The sequence below is a fragment of the Stenella coeruleoalba genome (genome assembly GCF_951394435.1).
Source record: "Stenella coeruleoalba genome assembly, chromosome: 1".
Lineage (NCBI taxonomy): Eukaryota > Metazoa > Chordata > Mammalia > Artiodactyla > Delphinidae > Stenella > Stenella coeruleoalba.
Window position 1 is genome coordinate 35,396,260 of NC_137169.1, and position 23,284 is coordinate 35,419,543.

Genomic DNA, 23,284 nt, shown 5'->3' on the forward strand with positions numbered 1-23,284 from the left:
TCCCCCGCCTGTCCCAGATAGGTGCAAGCACGTATCCTGTGTTCTACGTGCTGCGCTTAGAGGTGAACTTACCCACAGGCAGACGAGGGCCTTTGTCTCTCCGGCTGGACTCAGCCCAATGCCCAGAGGGCGCCCTCTTCCTCCTCTGGCCTGCCTGGTGCTGAGGGAACGGGGTGGAGGAAGTGGGCTTTTGGACCCTCCTGCATTCCTGGGGCAGGCTGAGGGCTCTTCCTGGAGTCTCAGCGGACACACCCACCCAGAAACATCCTGGGAATGAGCTCCCTCTGGCCCCTCCTGCCCCAGGGGGCCAGCAGCACAGCTGCAGCCAGTGGGGTTCCAAAGAAGCCACTTCACTTCGGGTGCCCCCTTCTGGTCCTAAGTGGTTTGGCGGGAGCTGGGCCATAGGATGAGGGACACTGTCCTCTTGGCCACAGACAACCTGTGACAGGAGGTAAACACGAGCCCGGGCTCTAGGGAAGCCGAGTGAAGGCGGAGGGCCTGCGCTTGCAGCTCCGCCGGGAGTGGATTGTTCTGCTCCAAGCTAGGAGAAGAGCAGATGGGGCCCGGTCCCCAGCCTGGCCACAGGGCCCAGCTGTCCCCCGAGCACCTGGTCAAGGACACCACGGCCTGTCCTTCCCCACAGCACCATCTGCTCAGTCCAGGCCCTGTGAGTTCTGAAAGAACCGTGGGGGGCGTGCCTCCACCGCTGTGTGGCCAGACCTGTCTCCTGTCATGTGTGTCTCCATCTGAAGCCTGTCTGTTTCTCCAGGTCTCTGACTCCACCTCCCGTCTCCTTTTTTATTTTAATACAACTTTATTGGAGTTTAGTTGCTTCACAACGCTGTGTTAGTTTCTGTTGTACAACAAAGTGAATCAGCCATGTGCGTACAGATATCCCCATATCCCCTCCCTCTTGACCCTCCCTCCCACCCTCCCTATGCCACCCCTCTAGGTGGACGCAAAGCACCGAGCTGATCTCCCTGTGCTATGCGGCTGCTTCCCACTAGCTATCTGTTTTACATTTGGTAGTGTATATATGTTGATGCTACTCTCACTTCGCCCCAGGTCCCCCTTCCCCCCAACCCCGTGTCCTCAAGTCCATTATTTATGTCTGCGTCTTTATTCCTGCCCTGCCACTAGGGTCATCAGTACCTTTCTTTTTTTTTTTTTAGATTCCATATATATGCATTAGCACATGGTATTTGTCTTTCTTTTTCTGACTTACTTCACTCTGTATGACAGACTCTGGGTCCATCCACCTCACTACAGATAACTCAGTTTCGTTTCTTTATATGGCTGAGTAATACTCCATTGTGTGTCTGTGCCACATCTTCTTTATCCATTCACTTTGTCCCTTTCCCATGGTCTGCTTTCCTTCCTCTCTCTGTTTCTGTCTCTCCCTCTCCCTGAGTGTTTTTGTCTGTCTCGTTCTCTTCTCTTTCCTGTCCTCTAATCCCTTCCATCCTCTCTCCCTCTGTTTTGCTTCAGCCTCTGTCTTTCCATTCTTCTCTCTCACTCTCCTCCTCGTGAGCACCTCCGTTCCCAGGCCTGGCTTGGACATGGCAGGATACCCCAGGCAAGGAACCTAGAGCAGCGCCGGGCCCAGCCACACCCTAGAAAGTGGCCGTGGCCAGGAGGGACAGCTGATGGCCTCCTCCCGTACTTGTCCCACACTGCTCGCAAGGACTTTACAAGAGAGCTTCCCAGAACAGAGGCACTGGGGCCATTGGACAGAGACCAGACCAGCACTGCGAGGGTCGCTGGGCCGGAGGACCCCATGGCACGTCTATCCTGGGGATGGCATGGACCATCTCCCTGTGCTGTGCTGGACAGCTGCCAGCCGCCAGCCCTCCAGTGCCACAGAACCTCCCTCCCTCTACCTGTCCAGCTAGTAAACCTACATGCACCATGGCCTGAAGAAGGATGTACCAAGAATAAGCAGCAGTGCCAGCCCAGAAATATGCCTTCCTACCTTGATTTTCAGGCATTCCAGGGGTCTGAGGGCTTCCCCTTTGCCTGTGGGGCAGGGTCCAGGCTCTGAGCTTGGCACTCACGGCCCTTATCATCTTGCTGGCCATCCGGCCTGGGCCTCTTCCAGCCACAGTATAGCTCCTGCTGTTCCTAGGGCAACCCTCCTTGCCTAGGGCCACTGGCTAATCTGTCTTCCCAACTGGGATACTTTTGAGAGTGAGAGGAGACATTGTGAATAATCATACCAGGTTGGCAAGCCTAGGCCAGGACTGGCCCCGGCAAAACAGATGTACTGCCCTCGGCGTCTTCTCTCCCCTCTGCCTGAGCTGTGGAGCCCACCCCTCAAGTCTGGCAGCCTTTCCCTCGAAGTACCTCCAGGTGGCGCCCTACGACCCCTCAGTGTCAGGGAGCCCTCTCGCTCTGGCCATCCGCTCTCCAGGTCTCACTTCCTCAGCCCTGGTGCCCACAGTTGGGCCCACACACATTTGGGCTCGTGGGGCAGGGGCTGGGATCCTTGGATGGGGAGTGGTCCTGGGTTGCCACCCCCCAGGGCACTCCAGAGGCCCGTGCCCGCCATCTGCCCTCCCTGGCCAGGCCCCATCAGAGCCAGAGTCCTTCACATCCTGTCTCCCTTTCTCTCCCTCTCCCGCGGTCAGTGGCGGCCAGAGGAGTCCGAGGACTATGTAAGTAAGAGGTGTGCGAGCGCGGGCAAGACCTGGGTCAGGCTGGGCTCGTGGGACACTCCCCCTCCCCCGCCTTTCCTCCCAGCCTGAGCCGCCAAGATCCGCAGGGCACTAGCCACGTCCAGAGAAAACTGGCGCTTAGGCAGGAGCCCCGAGCTGAGCAGTGATTGGCATTTCCTCTAATCCTTACTTCTCACCTGTCGAGCGGCAATTTCAGGCCTGTGTTCAAGATCGACCAGGGCCTGGCCCCTGCTCTAGCCAGATGGAGATGGAGTTAAATCCGATCCTGATCGTTAGGCCTTATTGATCCCCGGAGTGAAAAATCACCTGCTCCAGGCGCAGGCTGGGAAGGGAGGCTGGGGGCTGGGTTCCAGCATCGGTGTCTTCCGGAGCCCCAGCCCTGGGAGACCCTCCAGCCAGGGCAGGAGGGGACCTGCGAGAGGTTGGTGGCAGCTGCAGCGGCCCCACCCGAGGCTCAGAGCTGGAGGGACACCAGGGTTGGTGGTGACAGCTCTGTTCCCACTGCGCGGTGCTCCCCTCCCTTTTCCCCACTTTTCCCTCTGTGTGGTGTGGCTTGGCCTCCCGTGGTGTTTCTCGGCATGTCCAGAAATGATGCCTTGGCTGGAGATGGGCGTGTGGGCAAGGCCTGCCAAGGCAGGGGGACGCTGCCCTGGCTGACTTCTCAGGCATCGCTGGGGACAGTGTGCTCCCCAGGGTGGGGTTTCTCTGTCCTCCTCGTCTCCCCTCCCTGGCTCAGGAAGCACTGCAGGGCGTAAGGTGCTCACAGAGCCAGTGCCTAGACGAGAGCAGGGGGGGTCCCGACTTGGTCCTGCAGGGTGGCACCCTGGCCCACCCCTCCACCTCGCTCTGTGGTGTGCGTGCACATGCGTTAGTATCTACAGGTGGCCCTCCGCCTGCTGGTGCAGGAGGAGCCGCAGGCTGCATGCATGTGTGTGCCGAGAGCCACGCAAGGTGCTCTGTGCATGCGCGGCTGTGTGCTCTGTGTGGCACACGCGCCCAGACCTCACGAGGTGTCATTCATGGTACAATGGAGCGAAGGAACAGTGCGGCACTTTGTTCTTGTGTGAAAGGAAGAATGAGCAGACTGTCTGCCTTAGGCTTGGTGCTCCCGGCATGGGCTGGGTCCTCCTGGGCACACATCCACCTGCCTGTCCTGCCTTCTGCAGAGTCCAGCAGCTCACAGCCCCCTCTCCGGGGACCTCTGGCCCTGTGTGCCCTGGGGGGGCCCCGCCGGCTAACGTCCTGAGGTGGCTGGCCTGCTCTGGTCCCTCCTTGCTCTCCCGTGATGGGAATGGGCCCTTCCTCCTGCCTTAGGAAACCACCATCAGCGGCCTGACCCCAGAGACCACCTACTCCATTACCGTCGCCGCCTACACCACCAAGGGGGACGGTGCTCGCAGCAAGCCCAAAGTTGTCACGACCACGGGAGCAGGTGAGCGAGGGGTCGGGGATGGAGCGGAGGCGGGGCCAAAGGGGGGGGCAGGGCCAGAGCCCAGTGCGTGGTTGTTCAGTCCCAGGCCGGCCCACCATGATGGTCAGCACCACGGCCATGAACACCGCACTGCTCCAGTGGCACCCACCCAAGGAGCTGCCTGGGGAGCTGCTGGGCTACCGGCTGCAGTACCACCGGGCCGACGAGGCGCGGCCCAACACCATCGATTTTGGCAAGGACGACCAGCACTTTACGGTCACTGGCCTGCACAGAGGGGCCACCTACATCTTCCGGCTTGCTGCCAAGAACCGGGCCGGCCCGGGCGAGGAGTTCGAGAAGGAGATCACGACCCCCGAGGATGCTCCCAGCGGTTTCCCCCAAAACCTGCGCGTGGTAGGGCTGACCACATCTACCACGGAACTGACCTGGGACCCCCCGGTGCTGGCGGAGAGGAACGGGCGCATCACCAACTATACCGTGGTGTACCGTGACATCAACAGCCAGCAGGAGCTGCGCAACATCACTGCCGACACCCACCTGACGCTCTCCGGCCTCAAGCCAGACACCACGTATGACGTCAAGGTCCGTGCACGCACCAGCAAAGGCGCCGGCCCGCTCAGCCCCAGCATCCAGTCCCGGACCATGCCCGTGGAGCAAGGTGCGTGCTGTGGGCACGTGGCTGCGCCTGGGGACCTCTGCTCTCCTTGACCCACTGACCTCTGGCAACTGTGATCCACCAACCTCTGGTGTGTGACACTCCAATCTCTCATGTCCATGACCACTAACCTCTAGTGAAGGGGTGCCACGTTCTCGGTGTGTGACCCCTGACCTCTGCTGTCCTTGACCTACTGACCTCTGCTGTGTGACTCTCCAGTCTCTCGTGACCTTGACCCACTGATATCTTTTGACTGCATCACCACTCTTGGGTATGCGACACTAATCTCTTGGGGCCACGACCCCCTGACCTCTAGTGAACACAGCCCACTGTGCTCTGGTGTGCGGCCACGTGCTTCTGACTGAGTCCCTCTGATCTGTGGTCACTCTGACCTGGTGTCTGTAAGCTCCAGCTTCACCCAAGCACTTCTGGAGATCCTGACCACGGGTCCTGTGGCATCTGCCCCGCTCGGTACTCGCTGCGAGGAAGAGCCGGGGCTGGGAGCTGAACTGTGTGCGGTTGAAGCTGGCGGGAGTGGGGGGTGCCTGGTCCTCTGCAGCCTTTCCTAACCCCCTGGGCCCCCGCGCGGCGTCTCTTCCTGGCCGGGAAACCTTGAGGCCCATTCACCCCAGCTACACAGCCAGAGCTGACTCCCTCCTTATATCCCAACAGTGTTTGCCAAGAACTTCCGTGTGGAGGCTGCGATGAAGACATCTGTGCTGCTCAGCTGGGAGGTCCCTGACTCCTACAAGTCAGCTGTACCCTTCAAGGTGGGTGAAGTCAGCTGCACCCTTCAAGGTGGGTGAAGTCAGCTGCACCTGGCACACACACACTGCTGCGGTCCCTCATGGCAGTCCCAGCCTCTGCGTGTGTGTTTGTCATGCCGGATCCCGGTTGGCCGTGGGCGCGTGCTCTGCCCCGCAGGCCCACGATGGGAAGCCTCACTCAAACGTGATGCCTGCCCCCGTGCCGCGCAGATTCTGTACAACGGGCAGAGTGTGGAGGTGGATGGGCACTCTATGCGGAAGCTGATCGCAGACCTGCAGCCGAACACAGAGTACTCGTTCGTGCTGATGAACCGTGGCAGCAGTGCGGGGGGCCTGCAGCACCTCGTGTCCATTCGCACAGCCCCCGACCTCCTGCCGCACAAGCCGCTGCCTGCCTCTGCCTACATAGCGGATGGCCGCTTCACTCTCTCCATGCCCCACGTGCAGGACCCCTCGCTCGTCAGGTGTGCAGACGAGGCCTCAGGGGAGGAGGGCAGGGCCGGCCACGCGAGCGCAGGCGATGACGGTCCTGATTCCCCGCCTCTGCCCGCCCAGGTGGTTCTACATCATGGTGGTGCCCATTGACCGTGTAGGAGGGAGCGTGCTGGCGCCGCGATGGAGCACGCCCGAGGAGCTGGAGCTGGACGAGGTGCCTGGGGACCAGGAAGGGTAGCGCTGATGACAGTCCCATTGAGGTGGTTGGCTGTGGCCCCAGGGACCACCCCCCCCCAAACTGGAGTCACTCTCTGATTGGCAGCCTGCCCTCATCTCTAGGGAGACAGATGCTGAGCTGGTCCCTGGGCGCTTTCAGAGAACTCCTGGAGGGCTTCCAGAGACTTCCCCCAAAGGGGTTTGAGGAGGATCCCCTGGGGTGGGAAGTGGCAGAGACATCTCTCAGATCTAGAGAATCCTGGGCCCTGTAAGCTTCGGAGTCCGCAGGGTCTGGAGGCCGCAGAGGGGCTAGAGTGGAGCCCCAGCATGTTTGGAATCCGCCATGCTCTTCTCGCAGTGGTGTGCAGCCAGCCCTCTCAGGTTAGGCTGGGGCAGGTTACCCAGAGGGCCCCTTCTTATCGGGTTGGCTAGGAGGAGGGGCATTGCCTTGTCTGGCATTCAGCATGATTCTACGAGGACTCTGAGTCAGGCCAGGCTTGAGCCCCTTACGTGGAAGGTGAGCCTAACCTCATCCCAGGGGGCGTACGTCCCAGGCCCCGGGCCCGGGAGCATGTGCTCCAAGGCCCCTGCGTGACTCCTGTCCTCTGCTCTGTCAGCTTCTGGAGGCCATCGAGCAGGGCGGTGGGGAGCTGCGGCAGCGGCGGCAGGCAGAGCGGCTGAAGCCATACGTGGCCGCTCAGGTGGACGTGCTCCCTGAGACTTTCACCCTGGGGGACAAGAAGAGCTACCGGGGCTTCTACAACCGGCCGCTGTCTCCAGACCTGAGCTACCAGTGCTTTGTGCTTGCCTCCCTGAAGGAACCCGTGGACCAGGTCTGCCTAAGGCCCGGGGCCTGACCACACACCCCCCAGGCCAGTCTCAAACACCCCAGAGGCCCCATACCTGCACTGGGGTCTCAAGGCCCTAACCCCTAAGACCCAGAACGCCAGACCCGACCTAGCCCTAGGGTCCCAGTCAGCTGACCAGGCCCAGGTCAGCCTCTTAGTTCTGGGAGACCAGGCCCAGAGCCCATTCTCCAGGTTGGCGGGGCAGAGGGTGGGAGCTCTCACCCGGGCTCACCACCTGTGCTGTTCCCCCACTGGGCCACAGAAGCGCTATGCCTCCAGCCCTTATTCCGACGAGATCGTGGTCCAGGTGACACCAGCCCAGCAGCAGGAGGAGCCCGAGATGCTGTGGGTGACAGGCCCCGTCCTGGCAGTCATCCTCATCATCCTCATTGTCATCGCCATTCTCCTGTTCAAGAGGTGAGTGCTCCCGTGGACGGCCACCTGCCCTGGACTCTCAGGCGCTCCCTGGCCGGGTGCATACAGGCCTGGGGCAGCCACACCGGCCTGCGCCCCAGGGTGCACCCCTGGGCTCGGTGGGAAGCCAGGAGAGCAGAAGCAGTGCGTGTGCACACCCATGGGTGTGGCCCAGGTGCGATGAGCAGCCTTAGCTTCACAGAGGGCTTGTTCACGTGCATCCCCGGGCATGTCTGTGTGTCCGTCTCTGTGTTTTCAGTGGATGTGAGCCTGTCTGTCTCTCAGCTTCAAGACACGGCCTTCTCCTGGTCTCCTCCCTTCAGCACCCCCTCTGCCACCATCCCTAAATGACTCCCTGCCTGGCTCTCCTGCTCAGGCCTTGAGAGGTCCAGACCCAGCTCCAGGGCCGTGTGCCCGTGGACATTCACTTGGCAGACGTTTATTCAGTGCCTGCTGTGACCATAGCATCTGCAGCTGTCCCAGACTCAGGGTGTCTTGACCCTTCCCACAGCCCTCCCCCAGGGTCCCTATCACAGGGGACGGGCCCATCTACCAAGTTATCAACCGGAAACCTGGGTGTCACCCTCTCCCCTCCTCCCTCTCCCTCCACCCAGTCTCCCGTGAGTCCTGCCCTGGATATCACTGGACCTGCTCCCCCCTCCCCACCGTAGGCTCCCCACGAGGTAATGCACGTGCACACGGCACGCCTCAGTCCTCTCTCGGGTAGCTGCAGTCTCCTAATCTTGGAGTCTCCCCTTCCTCTCCATCCTCCTCCCAGCCTGAAAGGTGTTTCCAAAGATTTACTTTGTCACCCTCAGCTTAACACTTCTCAGTTTTAACTAAAGAGTTTTATAGTCCGATCTCTGTAGCCTGAGGTCCATCAGATGCCTGGTCGGTCTGGCCCCTGCCGACACCCCGACATCGTCACTGAACCAGTGCAGTTCCCGGCCAGCCCGGGCTGAGCCCCCCCGCTCTGCAGCTCTCCTTCCCCCTGCCCGGGCAACTGCCATCTCATCCTTCAAGACTCCTTTCCAGGCTCTGGTGCCCACGAGGCTCTGCCGGGCCCCTCCTATACCCCTTCGCCACACTGTCCCCCACTGTGCAGTGGTGCTTCCACGGGAACGTCGCTGGGCCTGTTTCCAGCACCCAGCGCAAGGCTGTCGGTGAACGCTTGTTGGTCCGTATGTCTGAACATGTTCACACACGAGTTCCTGTCCCCAGTGCCCCATCTCTCCCCGCCCCTGACCCTGACCCTTGACCTGGACCTGGTGCCTTCTTCCTGAAGTTAGCTCCTTCCTCCCAGGGTGAATAGGGACAGTCTCGCCTGGTTCAGGGCCTGGAGACCCATGGGTGGGGAACCTGAGGAGGGTTCCACACACCCATTCATCCTCCCCCCACTGCCTCTGGGTCCTGGTGTCTGCCAGGAGAGGCAGCCCCTCCCCGTGAATGCCACGTGGGTGTCATAGATGGGTCCGCAGTGTCCCCCATGTCGTGAGAGGGTCTGAGTGCTTGGCGGAAACAGTGACCGTTCCTTTCTTCTGTCCTTGCCTGTCTTTCGGGACCTAGTAAACAAGAAAGGTAGGAGTCCTTCCTTCTCTCTTCACGCGCTTCCCCCTTCACTTCTTATCCCCATGCACACTGCGGGCCCAGCAGGGAGGGGCGCTGCTTGGGCCGGAAGCCTCCTGGCCTGCGGCTGTCTGGTCAGCTTGGCAGGCGATGGGACAGGCTCTGTCACTCTCTCGACTGGTGCTCTGCACAGGGGATGCCCCTTTTCCGGGCACAGGCGAAGCACAGACCTCCACCACTTCCCCTGCAGGCACAGACTCTGAGCTCACCAGAGCCTTCCCCCAGGCTCCCAGGTCTCTGAGGTTACCTGAGCGCTGCAGGGGACAGAGTCTGGCCTATGTGCAAAGAGCACTGGCTGCAGGGCAGCGGGGAAGCGTGTGCTGCACACTCACGCACACTCGCGTAAGTTTCTTCCCCAAGCACACCTGTGTCCACCGAGCAGAAGCGGCCCCTGGATACTTGTCAGCAGCTGGACATTGCAGTCTGTCTCTCATCCTGTCCCTGTAGCCCGGGGAGCCGAGGCCAGCAAGGGAGGACTCTGCCCAGCTAGGGGGGCGCCTTCCCCGTCCCTCCCCTGCTGCTCTGCACCTCTGCCCTTGTACCGAGAGCCAGATAGCTGAGGCCCAGCTCTCTGTGATGTTTGCATATCTTAGGTGTCGTTTGCATGTTTCCTCCTGGTGGCTCCTGCTGTCTCAGCTGTGGGGCCCTTGCAGACAATAGCCACTGCCCGGCAGTGACCTGCCCTTTACGGGAAGGAGCCACAGCCTCTGCGGCCCCTTCCTTTCTCGCTGGGCTGGCCCTCTGTCCACCCCCTATTCCCGCTGCCTCCGCACCCTCCACCCTGTGTCCTCTCATGTGACGCTGCTCTGGCCCTGGCTCCCCTGCACTGAGACCCCAGGCTGGGGTGGCAGGAGCAGGGCCGTGGACACAGGGCCTCTGTGGTGGCGGGCTATGCCATGCATCTCTGTTCTCCGCCTGGACCTCAGTTCTCACCAACCGCCCTTCTGCCTCTCCAGGAAAAGGACCCACTCCCCGTCGTCCAAGGATGAGCAGTCAATTGGGCTGAAGGACTCCTTGCTGGCCCACTCCTCCGACCCCGTGGAGATGCGGCGGCTCAACTACCAGACCCCAGGTAGGGTGGCCCCCTCAGCCTGCCTGCCTGCCCCACCCAGGCCTGCCGGTCTCCCCCGAGGGACCCTGGCCTCACCCTGGCCCCCATTTCCTGTTCCTCCCTTCTGCCCTTCTCCCTGTACCCATCCACTTTGATGAAGTGACCGAGGAACCCCTATATCAAGAGCTGGACAGGCACCGCAGGGCCCGGGAGCCTCTGGGGCTGGGGGGCAGCTAGCTGCTCAGACCCGACCTCGTCTTTGGTCACGGCCTCCAAGTATGGGCCCGGGACCCACACAGAGCCACATCCCAGCCCCGGGGTGGCCAGCCTCTGCACCCGTGCTCTGGTCCCTGCACACGAGAGGTTTGTTAGTGGGAAACGGCCCATCAGACCCGTGTGGCGGGCTGGGGTGCCCACATCTGGCCCTTCTGGTGGCTGGCCCCAGATATCCTGTGCGAGTACAGGGACCCCGCACAGGGCTTGGTGCCCGCCTTTCCTTCCCCGCCACTGCTACGGGGCTCTCTGGCTGCCCCTTCTACCTGAGCTGTCACTCCCTCCCTGTGCCCCAGCAGACACAGCTCAGACCTCTTCCCTGTGGGCAGGGTCGTTCCTCGGCTCCCAGATGCTGCTTCCATCATGACGCCTCCCACCCTGGGCTGGAACTGCCTCAGTGACGGAGCTCTGTGGAGCCAGGAACTGTCCTCTTCCTCTCCCATCCCATGGGTTGCGCACACGGTGGACTCTTGTTGAGCGCCTGTGAAACAAACACAAGGCAGCTGAATGAATGAGTGAACTGCAACACACAGGGTTTGTGTGTACACGAGCTGCTCATGGCTGCGTGTTAAATCACCGCAGAACTTCGTGGCTAAAAACAACAATTATGTACTATTGTCACCGTCTTCATGAGTCAGAAATCCAGACGGGAGCGTAGCAGGAGCAGCCTGTCTCTATTCCAGAATGTCTGGGCCCTCGGCCGAAAGACTCAAAAGCTGGGAGCCAGAATCATTTAGATCAGGGGTCAGCAAACTATGGCCCGAGGCCAGATGCAGCCCACCATCTGTTTCTGCAAATAAAGTTTTATTGGAACGCAGCCACGCCCATCCATTTATGTATTGTCTGTGGCTGTTTTCATACTACAAAGAAGAGCTAAGTAGGTGTGATAGACACCATATGTCCACAAAGCCAAAAATACGTACTAGCTGGCCTTTTCTAGAAAAGTTTGCTGACCCCGGAATTCTGGAGACTCATTCATTCTCATGTCTTATGGTTGACACTGCAGTCAGCTGTGAGCTCACCTGAGGTTTTCGGCTCCCCTCCTGTGGCCTGGGCTCCCTGACAACATGCTGACTGAGTTCCAAGGGCACGTGTCCTGAAAGAGAGAGAGCCAGGCTGACTTAGCAGGCTGTTGCAACCAGATGTGATCAGATCTTCAAGGAATCAAAGCTGGAGCCTGGAGGGCAGAGAAGCCTCCTCTGAGAGGGATGCCAAGCCGTGTGGGCCTTAGTCGGGCAGAGAGGGGGTGGGAGGGAACGGAGGGAACTCCCTTCTACGGCAGTAGCATGTGGGGAAGCAGCTTTCGGGCACTGTGTCCTGCGGCACTGGAGCTGGGGTTGTTGAGAGCCCAGAGATGAGTCTGGAGGGCTAGGCCGAGGTCCGGTCACAGAGGGACCTGCACGCCAGGCCAAGGGGTTTGGACTTTGTCTTGAGGGTTCCAGGGAGGCATTAAAGGTTTTCAGCAGGGCAGCAACAGGGTCAGAATTGTGCTGTAGAAACATAGCTCTGTTTGCCATGTGGAAGGCAGATTGGAAGGGGAGAACTTGGGGAGGCAGGCCGTTGAGAAGGTGCTGAGGACCTGGACGAGGCGGGTGGCAGTGGGGAGACATGAGCGAGACCTAAGCAGCAGGGCTCAGGCTTGACTCCATGTGGGGTGAGGAAATGGGGGCAGAGGTCCCAGGATGCCTCTGTGGTTGCTGGCTGAGCATTGGGGTGGGAGGGTCCAGGGAGACCTCCGCACCCACATCCTGGCTGGAACCACGGGCGTGGGGCATGCCAAGGAGCACGCAGCGGTCAACGCCTGCAAATAGATGGGCTCTCCCAGGAAGAGGGGGCGGGGGAAGAGAGCAGACGAAGGGCAGCCAGGGAAGGAGGTGAAATGTTGAGGAAGGATGGGTGAAGGATAGCCAAGGAGGAGGAGCCAGAGGGAGAGAGAACTCGGGGAGAAGAGTGTCCCAGAGGCCAGATGCGGAGGGCTGTGCAAGACAAAGGCCTTTGGCTTCGGCAGTTGGGACCTTGGAGAGCGTGTGCTGGGCGGGTCCTGGGGGCAGGAGCATTTCAGTGGGCTGAGGCCCAGTGAGTGGGGAATGAGCAAGTGGGTGTGAAGGCCCTGCTGGGGTCTGGATCCTTGTGGCTGCAGGGCCCGGGGGAAAGGGCAGGGATCTGAGAGGAGAAGGCGGGGTGGAGCACAGGCAGTCAGAGGTGGTGTTAAAAGGGATGGGGGTCCAAAAGGACAGGAGGCTGTGGCCCCGGGCGGACCGTGGGGAGGGGCACAGTGAGGGTCACCCGAGGTGCTGAGATCGGGGAACAGGACTGCTGGTGGGGAGCGGTGTCTTTGTGCACAGGGGTGGTCTGGGAGGGAACCGGTGACCAGAAGGGGTGGCGGCGATGGCAGCACTGTCCACGGCTGAGGGTTTCCTTCTCGTTTTTTTCGTTCAGCAGATGTTTATTATTTTCTCTCATAATTTAACTCTTCTTCTGAAAATGCTTCAAACGCACAGAAAAGCTGAAAGAGTGATACAGTCCCCATCTGCACATCCTCGTGTGGACTCACCCTTCTGTTTCTCACCGCACATGCCTCATCTCTCTCTCTGAAAGCACACTTCCCTTTTGCCAGTTCATCTGGAAATAGTCAGGGTCAAACTTTGATACCAGAGGGCACGAGGTTGGCTTGGACCTAGACTTCCATCATAGAAAGAGGCCCCTGAGACCGCCCAGGCTCTGGGTGGGAGATGCATCTGCTCCTCGGGGGGCAGAGGGGGCTGCGGTGGGACTGCCCCTGCGAGCCCCCAGCCCCGCACTGTGTTCAGCAGCAGTGTAACCAGAGGTTAACGGGTTTCCTTCTCTTGCCCCCCTGTTTTTGTTCTTTTTCTCTGCAGGTTCCAGTGTCCCCAGTTGCCCGAATATCTCAAGTTAGTTTTCTGCGTTCCCGTGTTTGGGGCCCACTCTGGCTTCTGTGTGTTTCCTCTACTTCTCTCACCCATCGCCTCCCTCCTTCCTTGAGTTCTTCTCTCCCCTTGCCTCTCTTTTCTCTACCTTCTCACTGCCCCGTCTTTTCTTTGTCCATCCTGCTCTCTCCCCACCTTGCCCCCTTCTTCCCGCCCTGTTTTCCCTCCCGCCACTCTGTCTGTCTCTGCCTCTCGCCTCCGGTCTCAGTCCGACCTCTCTCGCATCTCAGTCCGACCCCTCTCCGGTCTCAGTCCGACCCCTTTCCCGTCTCAGTCCGACCCCTCTCCCATCTCAGTCCGACTCCTCTCCTGTCTCCCTGCCTCCCTTTCCCCACATCTCCCTCCTCCCCTTTGCTTCTCCCTCTGAGTTCTTCCACGTCTCTGCCATATACATCGTGATCACTCCATCCACATGCTGGGTGCTGGGACAGGGACATCACCCAGCCTCCCATGGTGACTGGCACCAGTGAGGGCAGGAGCGCTGTCCAGAGGCAGGACCCGCAGGCGGGGTGCAGGCTGAAGCAGCCCAGCCCCATCCTGTCCACTGCCTTCCACCTGTGCTTCCGGCCCCGGCCTGGGAGGGGGGAGGCCTCCCATGCCTGTGGAGAACCCGCCACTCAGCACCGTGTCACACGGACATGCTCACTCGTGCTCACACCACACACCCTTCCACCTCTGTCCTCTCCCACGCCCACCCCCAGCCACTGTGTGCCCCGCCATCCCTGTCGCCGCATGTGCCGCCGTCTCCATGCCACCAGTGACGAGTGCTCCATGGTCACACGTGTCCACATGTCCACATACATGCATTGGGGCTGTCTCCACCACCCGTCTCAGGCCTCACGCTAACTCTGCCTGTGTGTGCCCTGCTTCCAGGTATGCGAGACCACCCGCCCATCCCCATCACCGACCTGGCGGACAACATCGAGCGCCTCAAAGCCAACGACGGCCTCAAGTTCTCCCAGGAATACGAGGTGAGACTTCCCCCTCACCCCCGCTTCACACCCCCCACCATGTGCCTGGCCCCAGACCGGCTCCTTTCCTGCCTCGGGCTCCAGGCTTCTCCAGAACACACACTGGAGGGGTCAGCAGTGGCCAGCAGGGAACTCAACTCCTCAGGTCTCAGGTTCTGGGCCTGACAGAGGCCCTTCCAGATCCCCGGGTCAGGACACTCAGTCACATGCCCCGATGCTAACAGAGGCAGACAGGTCTCTCTCTCTCTCTCCCTCTCTCTGTCTCACACACACACACACACACACACACCCAGGTCAGTAATAACAGCTGGCATTTATGGAGAGCTTCCTGCGGGCCAGCTCTAGGCTAGGTACTTTGCATACCATTCTGCCCTCCCCACACCCTGTGAAACGGATACTGGTGTTATCCCATCTTACAGATGAGGAAGCTGAGGCTTATAGGAGGGGAAGTGACTTGCCCAAGGTCACGCAGCTGATGAGTAGTGGAATGTGTCTGTCAGCCTGTACCCTGCACATGCATGTGCTCACGGGTGTTCTCAGAGTACAGATCACAGAGACGGGGAGCTGGGGGGCCTGAATCTTGCCCCTTGGGCTGCACAAACCCTCCTGCTCAGGGCCCTCCAGGTACTCCCTTCACTCTGGCCTGGACCCTATCTGCTGGGGGCTCAGACTTCAGAGCACTGCTCCTGCCCAGAGTCAGGGCTTCCAGGCGCCCAGCTGGGGAGGTGCTTTGCTAGTGAAAGGGGTGTAAAGGAGGTGATAAGGAGAGCCCCACCTCCTCTAAGGAGCACGGGCGGAGGTGTTGTTAAGGCATCTTCTGCCTCTGCCCCACTCGGCCCCTCCAACCCCCCGCCCCACCCGTAGCGCAGCCCTGGCACAGGATGACGGGTGGGTGGATGGGTGATTGACGGGCTGGCTCCACCCTGCCTGTGAGCCCGCCCCGCTCCAGTCAGATGTCCACCCTCAGCTGGGCTGCTATCGCGGGCACCAGGGCTCCCCTTCAAGGGCTGTGAACGAGGTTTCCGCAGAGGAAATTGAGCTTGGCCGGGGAACTGATGATCACCTGTGCCGCGAGGAAGGCGTGCCGCTTCTCCCTGCAGAGCGCCCACTGGGGGCCTGCTCTGCACAGCCCCGCCATGGCGGGGACAGAGCCGCTAAGGGGGGCTCCCTGCCACCAGCTCCTTACCTGGCCTGGTCTCCCGCCCACACTCATCCAGTCCCACATCCCACGCCGCCCTTCCTCCCATGGGGCTCTGCGGCTCACTGTCCAGACTCGGTGTCCCCCGTCCACCTTCTGCCTCTTCTCTGCTCCAGTCTGCGCTCTCCTCACCACAGCCTCCTCCTCCAGGAAGCCTCCTCTGGCCACCCGGCCTGCCGAGAGCTTTCCTGCAGCCAGGATCCCATAGCTGTGTTACCTTTAACGGTCAGTCAGTCGCTCATCTGGCATCGTCGGGCACTCAGCCTGTGCTGGGTGTTGGGGGTGTGGAGGCAAGTGCCCACAGGGAGCTCAGCCAGCGGGGAGACGAGCGCCGACAGATGAGAGACACTGAATGCGACCTCATACCCTGGGGTTAAACACGCAGACGTGCGGAGGTCGGCCGGCCGACAGCACCAAGGCAAGCAGGCTGGGGGTGGGGTGTGCTGGGGTCTCGCGGAAGCAGTGCTCGCTGACCCGTGGAGAGTGACAGGCTGGCGCCAAAACCTGGAGGACACGGTGTGCTATGCTGAGAACTTCGGGTGGTGTTCGTCTGTAAAAGGAGGGTGGTAATAGAACCTATTTCGCGGGAGGATTAGATGAGGGAATACACGCAGTGTTGAGAACAGTGCCAAGCACACGGTAAGTTTTCGCTGAGCCTCAGCTGTTACTATTATCATCTGAGGCGATGAGGGGCCATGGGAGACATTTAGCAGGGAATTGATCAACAGATCTGCATTTTATAAGGATTTTTCTGGCTGCAGGACGGAGTGGGGCCAAGCGAAGAGGCAGGGAGATGCCAAGTCTGAGCAGAGGTGGCCTGGCTGAGGCCCTGGCAGCAGGTTGGAGAGAGCTGAGGGGCTGGGAGTGATGGGATGGGGCACAGAGGAGTTTTGAGGACGACTTGCAGGTTGTGGCCGGGGCTTTGGGGTAAATGGGGACAGTGCCCTTCACTGAGATGGAGCCCCAGCAGCAGAGCCGGGTTTGCAGGGGGAGCTGATGAGCTCAGCTTGGCAAGGGTTGAGACCGAAGGAGTGTGGGATGTCCAGGTGGGATGTCCAAGGGGCTGCTGGCTATTCAGACTGGGAGCTCAGGGGAGACTCTGGGCTCCAGCTGGGGTTATGGCAGCTCCAGCATATGGGCGTAAGGTCCTGAGAGCAAGTGAACTCACCCAGGAAGGGCTGGAGAGTGCAAAGAGGGCCCAGGAATGAACTCCAGAGGAGCACTGCGTCCTGCCTATGGGAAGGAACAGCCAGAGAGGGAAGAGGAGAGCTGGGCAAGGCCGTGCAGCATTGGCCAGAGCCCCAGCAACATTGGGTCGTGCGCAGCTGGCCGCCGTTGCTTCTGCACTCATTCATTAGCTGGATTCAGGGCTTGAGGGACTTCCCTAGCCCCCACCCCACCCCGGACCACTCTCCTGGGCGAGGGGATTTGTGGTACCTTGGTCAGGGGAGTCTTCGGTCCATCGCCTTGCTGATCGGTGCCGTGCCAGCCTCTTCGCTCCGTGGCCAGGGGCGCTGGTGCTCAGCCTTCACCGGCACCATGCAGTAGAGCGGCTGGCTGTGAACCGGGAGTGAAGGCCGGATGTGGACACCAGCTGGAAGGCTGGGTCTCCCTGGAGGCACTAGGTAGTCAGCTCTTGCCCCACTCCACCTGCCTCCTCCATTCCCTGCAGTCAATTGACCCTGGACAGCAGTTCACGTGGGAGAATTCAAACCTGGAGGTGAACAAGCCCAAGAACCGCTACGCCAACGTCATTGCCTACGACCACTCTCGAGTCATCCTTACCTCCATTGATGGTGAGCCGAGGGCGGGCCCCCTCCCATCCCCTTGATCTCCTCCTCGCTGGGTGACGTTTCATCCTCCAGGAGAGGCCCAAAGGTCCCAGGGTGCACCGAGGAGGTGTGGAGGGACTGGGTTGGAGGCCCCAGGGTAATGCTCTCCCATGTCCCTTCCTGCCTGTTCATAGGTGTCCCGGGCAGTGACTACATCAACGCCAACTACATCGATGGCTACCGCAAGCAGAATGCCTACATTGCCACGCAGGGCCCGCTGCCTGAGACCATGGGCGATTTCTGGAGGATGGTGTGGGAGCAGCGTACAGCCACTGTGGTCATGATGACACGGCTGGAGGAAAAGTCCCGGGTAAGGCTGTGCAGAGCCCTGCCCAGGGCGGGGGAGGGGGGTGGCAGTGGCTACTCAGCCAGCAGGAGACTTCAGACACCTTTTCCCATCCCTGTGGGAAGAAGCTCCTCAAGGGACTTGCCAAGTGCTGTTGTTTTCCTGGGGTGTCTTCGTGTCCCAGCTGCTGGACGTTCCTGGGATGTGGCATGTTCCCCATATACTAGTGGGTTCCCAGCATGTTAATATGTTGCCCCAGATGCTGTCGTTTTCCAAGAATGTTAATATGCTCCCCAGTTGCTGGCATGTTTCTGGGATGTTCGCGTGTTCCCCAGATGCTGGAGTGTAGCTGGGGCATTAACACGTCTCCTAAGTTAATTAGTGGAAAGAGCCGCTGTTATCTGTTTATGCACAGCAAAGCGTTGACTGGAACGTGAAATTTACAGAGCTTGAAAATGGTGCATAAACGTTATGGGTAAATTTGGCAGAAAATGTGCCTGGTGAAATCTGGTCACGAATAAACAATTTTCAATTACGTCCCTCGTTCCCCTGGTGAGGGCAGGGGTGGAGGCGTATCGTGAGACCATGATAGGGTTTGGTGAGGGGTGGCATAATGGATCTGAGAGCTCGGGGCTGAGGGCTAGACCTCCCACCCTGCTTCTGCCCGCCTGAGCCTTTGGGTACCTCCAAACACCCTTGCACCCTGCCCTGCTGTCCCTCTGCAGGTGAAGTGCGATCAGTACTGGCCACCCCGTGGCACCGAGACCTACGGCCTCATCCAGGTGACCCTGCTGGACACAGTGGAGCTGGCCACCTACACCGTGCGCACCTTTGCGCTCCACAAGGTATGGTCCTGCCCCCGTGCTTGTCCCCCGGCCGGGACCTATGAGGACAATGGTCTGAACATGGTGCGCTGGCGGGGAAGGGGGCGAGTGGGAGCCCGGTGTTGGAGGTCGGGGCTTGGAGGTGTGAGCGCACCATGACAGCCGGTGCCATGGGCGGCATGGATGGAAGCAGCACCCGAGCTCCTTCAGGCTGCCCCGTGTGGCTTCTGAGTCCCGTTGGAAAGCCGGGGTCTGGCCTCAGCATTGGGGCATCCTGCCCTGAGTCTGTAGAGGGTACACTCCCTGGTCACACCGTCTCTCCCCGCTCTCCTCCCCAGAGTGGCTCCAGTGAGAAGCGGGAGCTGCGTCAGTTCCAGTTCATGGCCTGGCCAGACCACGGAGTTCCCGAGTACCCGACCCCCATCCTGGCCTTCCTGCGGCGGGTCAAGGCCTGCAACCCGCTGGACGCCGGGCCCATGGTGGTGCATTGCAGGTGAGGGAGTGCCACGCCACCGGGGGGTGGGGCAGAGGCGGGGTGGGCCCCTGCCCAGGCTGAGTCCGTGTCCTGCAGTGCGGGCGTGGGCCGCACGGGCTGCTTCATCGTCATCGACGCCATGCTGGAGCGGATGAAGCATGAGAAGACGGTGGACATCTACGGCCATGTGACGTGCATGCGGTCGCAGCGCAACTACATGGTGCAGACCGAGGACCAGTACGTGTTCATCCATGAGGCACTGCTGGAGGCCGCCACGTGTGGACACACGGAGGTCCCTGCTCGCAACCTCTATGCCCACATCCAGAAGCTGGGCCAAGTGCCTCCTGGGGAAAGTGTGACTGCCATGGAGCTGGAGTTCAAGGTGGGCTCAGGGCTGGGCCTGCCTGGCTCCAGGGCCTGGACTGGGTCCCGGGGACAGTCCTTCAGGAAGCCAGGCCTGACCAGCCTCTCCCTCTCGCTAGTTGCTGGCCAGCTCCAAGGCCCACACATCCCGCTTCATCAGCGCCAACCTGCCCTGCAACAAGTTCAAGAACCGCCTGGTGAACATCATGCCCTACGAACTGACCCGTGTGTGTCTGCAACCCATCCGCGGCGTGGAGGGCTCCGACTACATCAATGCCAGCTTTCTGGATGGCTATAGGTCAGCACGCTTGTGACTGCCCACCGCGCCCACGGTAGCCAGGCCTGCTCCTGGCCGGCTGGGGGCGCAACAGAGTAGGGCCAGCCTGGAAGACCAGGGTGGGCTTCCTGGAGGAGGGGTGATCTGACCGGGGCCCCAAGGGACTAGGCAGCCATGGGGAGACTCGGGGGACAGCAGCACCTCCAGCATGTCCAGTCTTATGTCCACCCCAGACAGCAGAAGGCCTACATCGCCACGCAGGGGCCTCTGGCGGAGAGCACCGAGGACTTCTGGCGCATGCTGTGGGAGCACAACTCCACCATCATCGTCATGCTTACCAGGCTTCGGGAGATGGGCAGGGTGAGCACGCCAGCCACCCCTTCTCTATCGTGTCCTTCCTCTCCCGGCCCTGTCAGCCTCAGACCCCATTATCACCACCTGTGGCATCCTGCCCCCGAATCCTCTGAAACCCGGAGCTCCCCTGCCCACTTTTTCCCCACCTGACCCTGGGGCCGGGCCCTCTGTCCACAGGAAAAGTGCCACCAGTACTGGCCCGCGGAGCGCTCTGCTCGCTACCAGTACTTTGTCGTTGACCCGATGGCTGAGTACAACATGCCCCAGTATATCCTGCGTGAATTCAAGGTCACAGATGCCAGGGTGAGTGGACAGGGGAGTGTGTATATTTGTACGAAAGCTTGTCTGTAACGCTGCCAGAGCCCCTGTGGTGGGGCTGCCTTTGTGGTGCCCCAGCTCCGGCTGCAGGAATCGAAGGTGAGCTGTGGGCGTGCAAGCCCATTTCCCAGGGTGGCCTCGGTGTAACGACCTCAGGGTGCTTACCTGTGCTACCGCACTGTCCGCCTGCCCTGGGGGGCTGCCGCCTGAAGCTCCAGCCCTGACCCCGGCCTCTGCCACCTCTCCCAGGATGGGCAGTCGAGGACGATCCGGCAGTTCCAGTTCACAGACTGGCCAGAGCAGGGCGTGCCCAAGACGGGCGAGGGCTTCATCGACTTCATCGGGCAGGTGCACAAGACCAAGGAGCAGTTCGGGCAGGATGGGCCCATCACGGTGCACTGCAGGTGGGGCCGACCCCATGGAGGTCTGGGCGTGTGGGGGGTTGGGGGTTCGGGGGCAGGAGCCCTGACCCAGCACTGTCCCTGGGCAGTGCCGGTGTCGGCCGCACCGGGGTGTTCATCACGCTGAGCATCGTCCTGGAGCGGATGCGCTACGAGGGCGTGGTCGACATGTTCCAGACCGTGAAGACCCTGCGCACACAGCGCCCAGCCATGGTGCAGACGGAGGTATGCAGGCCACTGGCCATGCCAAAGCCAGCTCCTCACAGACACGTGCTGGGGAAGGATGGTGATGGTACACAGGGTACCATCCGGGTACACGATCTAGGGGCAGAGTGGGGGTGGCAGGGGGAAGCCCGGGCAGATGTCTGGATCTGGCCCCTGCTGCTGGCCAGCAGAGGCAGAGGCTAAGTCCATGACCCACTGGCTGCAGTGCGAGTGCCCTGGGCTGCGTGTCGGGGTATCCTCCATCGCGGTCTGCGCTGACCAGACCCCTGTCCCAGCAGGACCAGTACCAGCTGTGCTACCGCGCGGCCCTGGAGTACCTCGGCAGCTTTGACCACTATGCAACGTAACCACCGCCCCCCTCTCCTCCGCTGCCCCCACCTGGGGGCTCCGGAGGGGACCCAGCTCCTCTGAGCCATACCGACCATCATCCAGCCCTCCTGCACAGGTGCTGCTGCTGGCAGAGCACAGCCCACCGGGATCACAGCGTTTCAGGAACATTGCCACACCGAACGGAGAGCCCAGAACTGCCCTGGGCGAGGGGGTGGGCCGGCAGGCGTGCACTGAGGCCACGTCTCTGTCCACCAGGCCCGCCCCGGAGCCCCTGCGAGCTCTCTGTTCCGCTGCCGCGTTTCTCATGCTTCTTCTCGTGGGGGGGATGGGAGCAAAGCCTCCTTTTTTATACTTTAAGTGGGGTAGACAGGGATTCTAGCCTCTTCCCTCTGACTTTTCCTTTTACAAATTCTTAACTGCAGAATGGGGTTGCGGTGTAGCTTGTGTTCTCTTTTGAATTCGCTCTGGACCCTTTCTTGGTACGACTTTCACTGCTGAAGGATGGAGTGTGCCTTCCTCGTGTGTGTGGAGCTGGGGCCGCCAGCCTGCGCAGAGGCATCGCTGATCCAGTTGCTCTTCCAGCCCTTCAGACAAGATCCTGTTTTAGCCAAATGCAGGGAAACAGTTTTCTTTTTTTGGTTTAATTTCTGTTTTGTTTTTCCGTAAGAGCCTTATTTTGGGCCCCATAGACAGTGGTGGGCGGGGCGGAGGTAGGAAGCACTCATCCCCAGTCGTCTATTCCAGTGTGTGTTTAACATTCACAGCCCAGAACCACAGACGTGTCTGGGGGAGCCTGGAAAGGCATTCCTCATCACCATCGTTTGCAAAGTTTAAAGATAAAGCAAAGACAAAAAACAAACAGACAAAAAAATCCAAACAAAAAAAAACACAAGAAAAAAAGAGTCATCCCCTGGCCTCTGCTTCAAACCCCTGAGAAGGGGAGGTGGCTCCGTGTGCCTGGGATTCCCACTGGGTCCGCAGAGCCTTGCTTTTTGTCCCCAGCATTGTGGGATGGCGTGGTGTTGGTAGGCTGTGGGTCTGGCCGTGTGGCCAAGGTGATGGGCACCAGTCAGGGTGTGTGCCATGCCCCACACACCTCTGGGCCAAGCAGGGGTGCAGCTGGCCCTTCAGGTGCATGCCAGTGGGCCTCGTAGCACACATCTGTCCTCGGAGCAGGGGCCAGATGACTCCCCTCCCTGGTTTGCAGCTGTTTTCAAAGCCCCTGAGAATCGCTCTTTTCCACTCCTTCAAAGATGCCCTCCTAAACCAATGTGGCAAGACTACTGGTACTATACTCAATCCTTATTATCTCGGCTTGCTGAGGGGCAGGGAGCCGCCTCTCCCTCTGGGCAGCACTATCTAGGTAGGTAAGTGGGGGCGGGAAGGGTGCATAGCTGTTTTAGCCGAGGGACTCGAGGCAGACGTCCCCAGATCTAAGTAGGTGGTCAGGATCAACAATCCAGGGTTGGTAATGTTGAATGAGACATTCATTTTTACCTTGTGGATGCTAGTGCTGTAGAGTTCACTGTTGTACACAGTCTGTTTTCTATTTGTTAAGAAAACTACAGCATCATTGCATAATTCTTGATGGTAATAAATTTGAATAATCAGATTTCTTACAAACCGGGCCTCTGTCTCGGCTCTTTGCGGAGTCTGGGCTCTCTAAGCCAGTCCCTAGGGGTAGGTTCTGCCGATTTCCTGCTCCTCAGGAGACAGCGAGGCTGTCCTGAGGACCTGTGAGAAGACGGCCTCCTGGCCTGGTGCCCACTTTCTGATGGGAGCCTGAAGGCTGAGCCACAGTGCGTGGAAGGAGCACCTCCCATGGGCCGCGACTCCCCGGGCCAGAAGCACACCCCCTGCCTCTCCTCACCCCCGCCATGTTCTGGGTCGCCACGTGGTGGGTACCAGGACTCCCCAGACCACACACATCCCCTTCCGTCACCTCCTCCCTCTCTTCCTCCCCTGCCATAAGGAGAAGGCTGGCACTGTGGCAGTGGAGGCCAAGAAGGTATGGAAATTGGTTAGTGAGGACTCGGATAATTCTTGCAATGTGGGTACTGGACACAGTGTGGCCGTCTGGCCCCTGGACA

General features: G+C 60.3%; 1 protein-coding gene across 8 annotated transcripts in view; it reads left to right on the plus strand.

Annotated features, from left to right (window-relative positions):
- Positions 1 to 22,806, plus strand: part of PTPRF (protein tyrosine phosphatase receptor type F) — a 184,639-nt gene extending 161,833 nt beyond the window's left edge. For 3 of the 8 annotated variants that reach the window (XM_079920119.1, XM_079920117.1, XM_079920118.1), the window contains 22 exons: positions 2,628 to 2,654; positions 3,990 to 4,107; positions 4,187 to 4,765; positions 5,435 to 5,532; positions 5,740 to 5,993; positions 6,085 to 6,178; positions 6,798 to 7,013; positions 7,291 to 7,445; positions 10,025 to 10,140; positions 13,272 to 13,304; positions 14,214 to 14,311; positions 17,182 to 17,305; positions 17,476 to 17,651; positions 18,353 to 18,472; positions 18,790 to 18,944; positions 19,023 to 19,308; positions 19,409 to 19,587; positions 19,800 to 19,926; positions 20,098 to 20,223; positions 20,488 to 20,642; positions 20,729 to 20,864; positions 21,143 to 22,806. In XM_079920119.1, the coding sequence (XP_079776245.1) occupies positions 2,628 to 2,654; positions 3,990 to 4,107; positions 4,187 to 4,765; positions 5,435 to 5,532; positions 5,740 to 5,993; positions 6,085 to 6,178; positions 6,798 to 7,013; positions 7,291 to 7,445; positions 10,025 to 10,140; positions 13,272 to 13,304; positions 14,214 to 14,311; positions 17,182 to 17,305; positions 17,476 to 17,651; positions 18,353 to 18,472; positions 18,790 to 18,944; positions 19,023 to 19,308; positions 19,409 to 19,587; positions 19,800 to 19,926; positions 20,098 to 20,223; positions 20,488 to 20,642; positions 20,729 to 20,864; positions 21,143 to 21,211 (3,441 nt within the window). In that variant the 3' untranslated portion in view covers positions 21,212 to 22,806. The remainder of the gene's footprint in view (positions 1 to 2,627; positions 2,655 to 3,989; positions 4,108 to 4,186; positions 4,766 to 5,434; positions 5,533 to 5,739; positions 5,994 to 6,084; positions 6,179 to 6,797; positions 7,014 to 7,290; positions 7,446 to 10,024; positions 10,141 to 13,271; positions 13,305 to 14,213; positions 14,312 to 17,181; positions 17,306 to 17,475; positions 17,652 to 18,352; positions 18,473 to 18,789; positions 18,945 to 19,022; positions 19,309 to 19,408; positions 19,588 to 19,799; positions 19,927 to 20,097; positions 20,224 to 20,487; positions 20,643 to 20,728; positions 20,865 to 21,142) is intronic. The other 5 variants (XM_079920121.1, XM_079920123.1, XM_079920120.1 and 2 more) reach the window with 5 other exon arrangements.
- Positions 22,807 to 23,284: the final 478 nt, after the last annotated feature.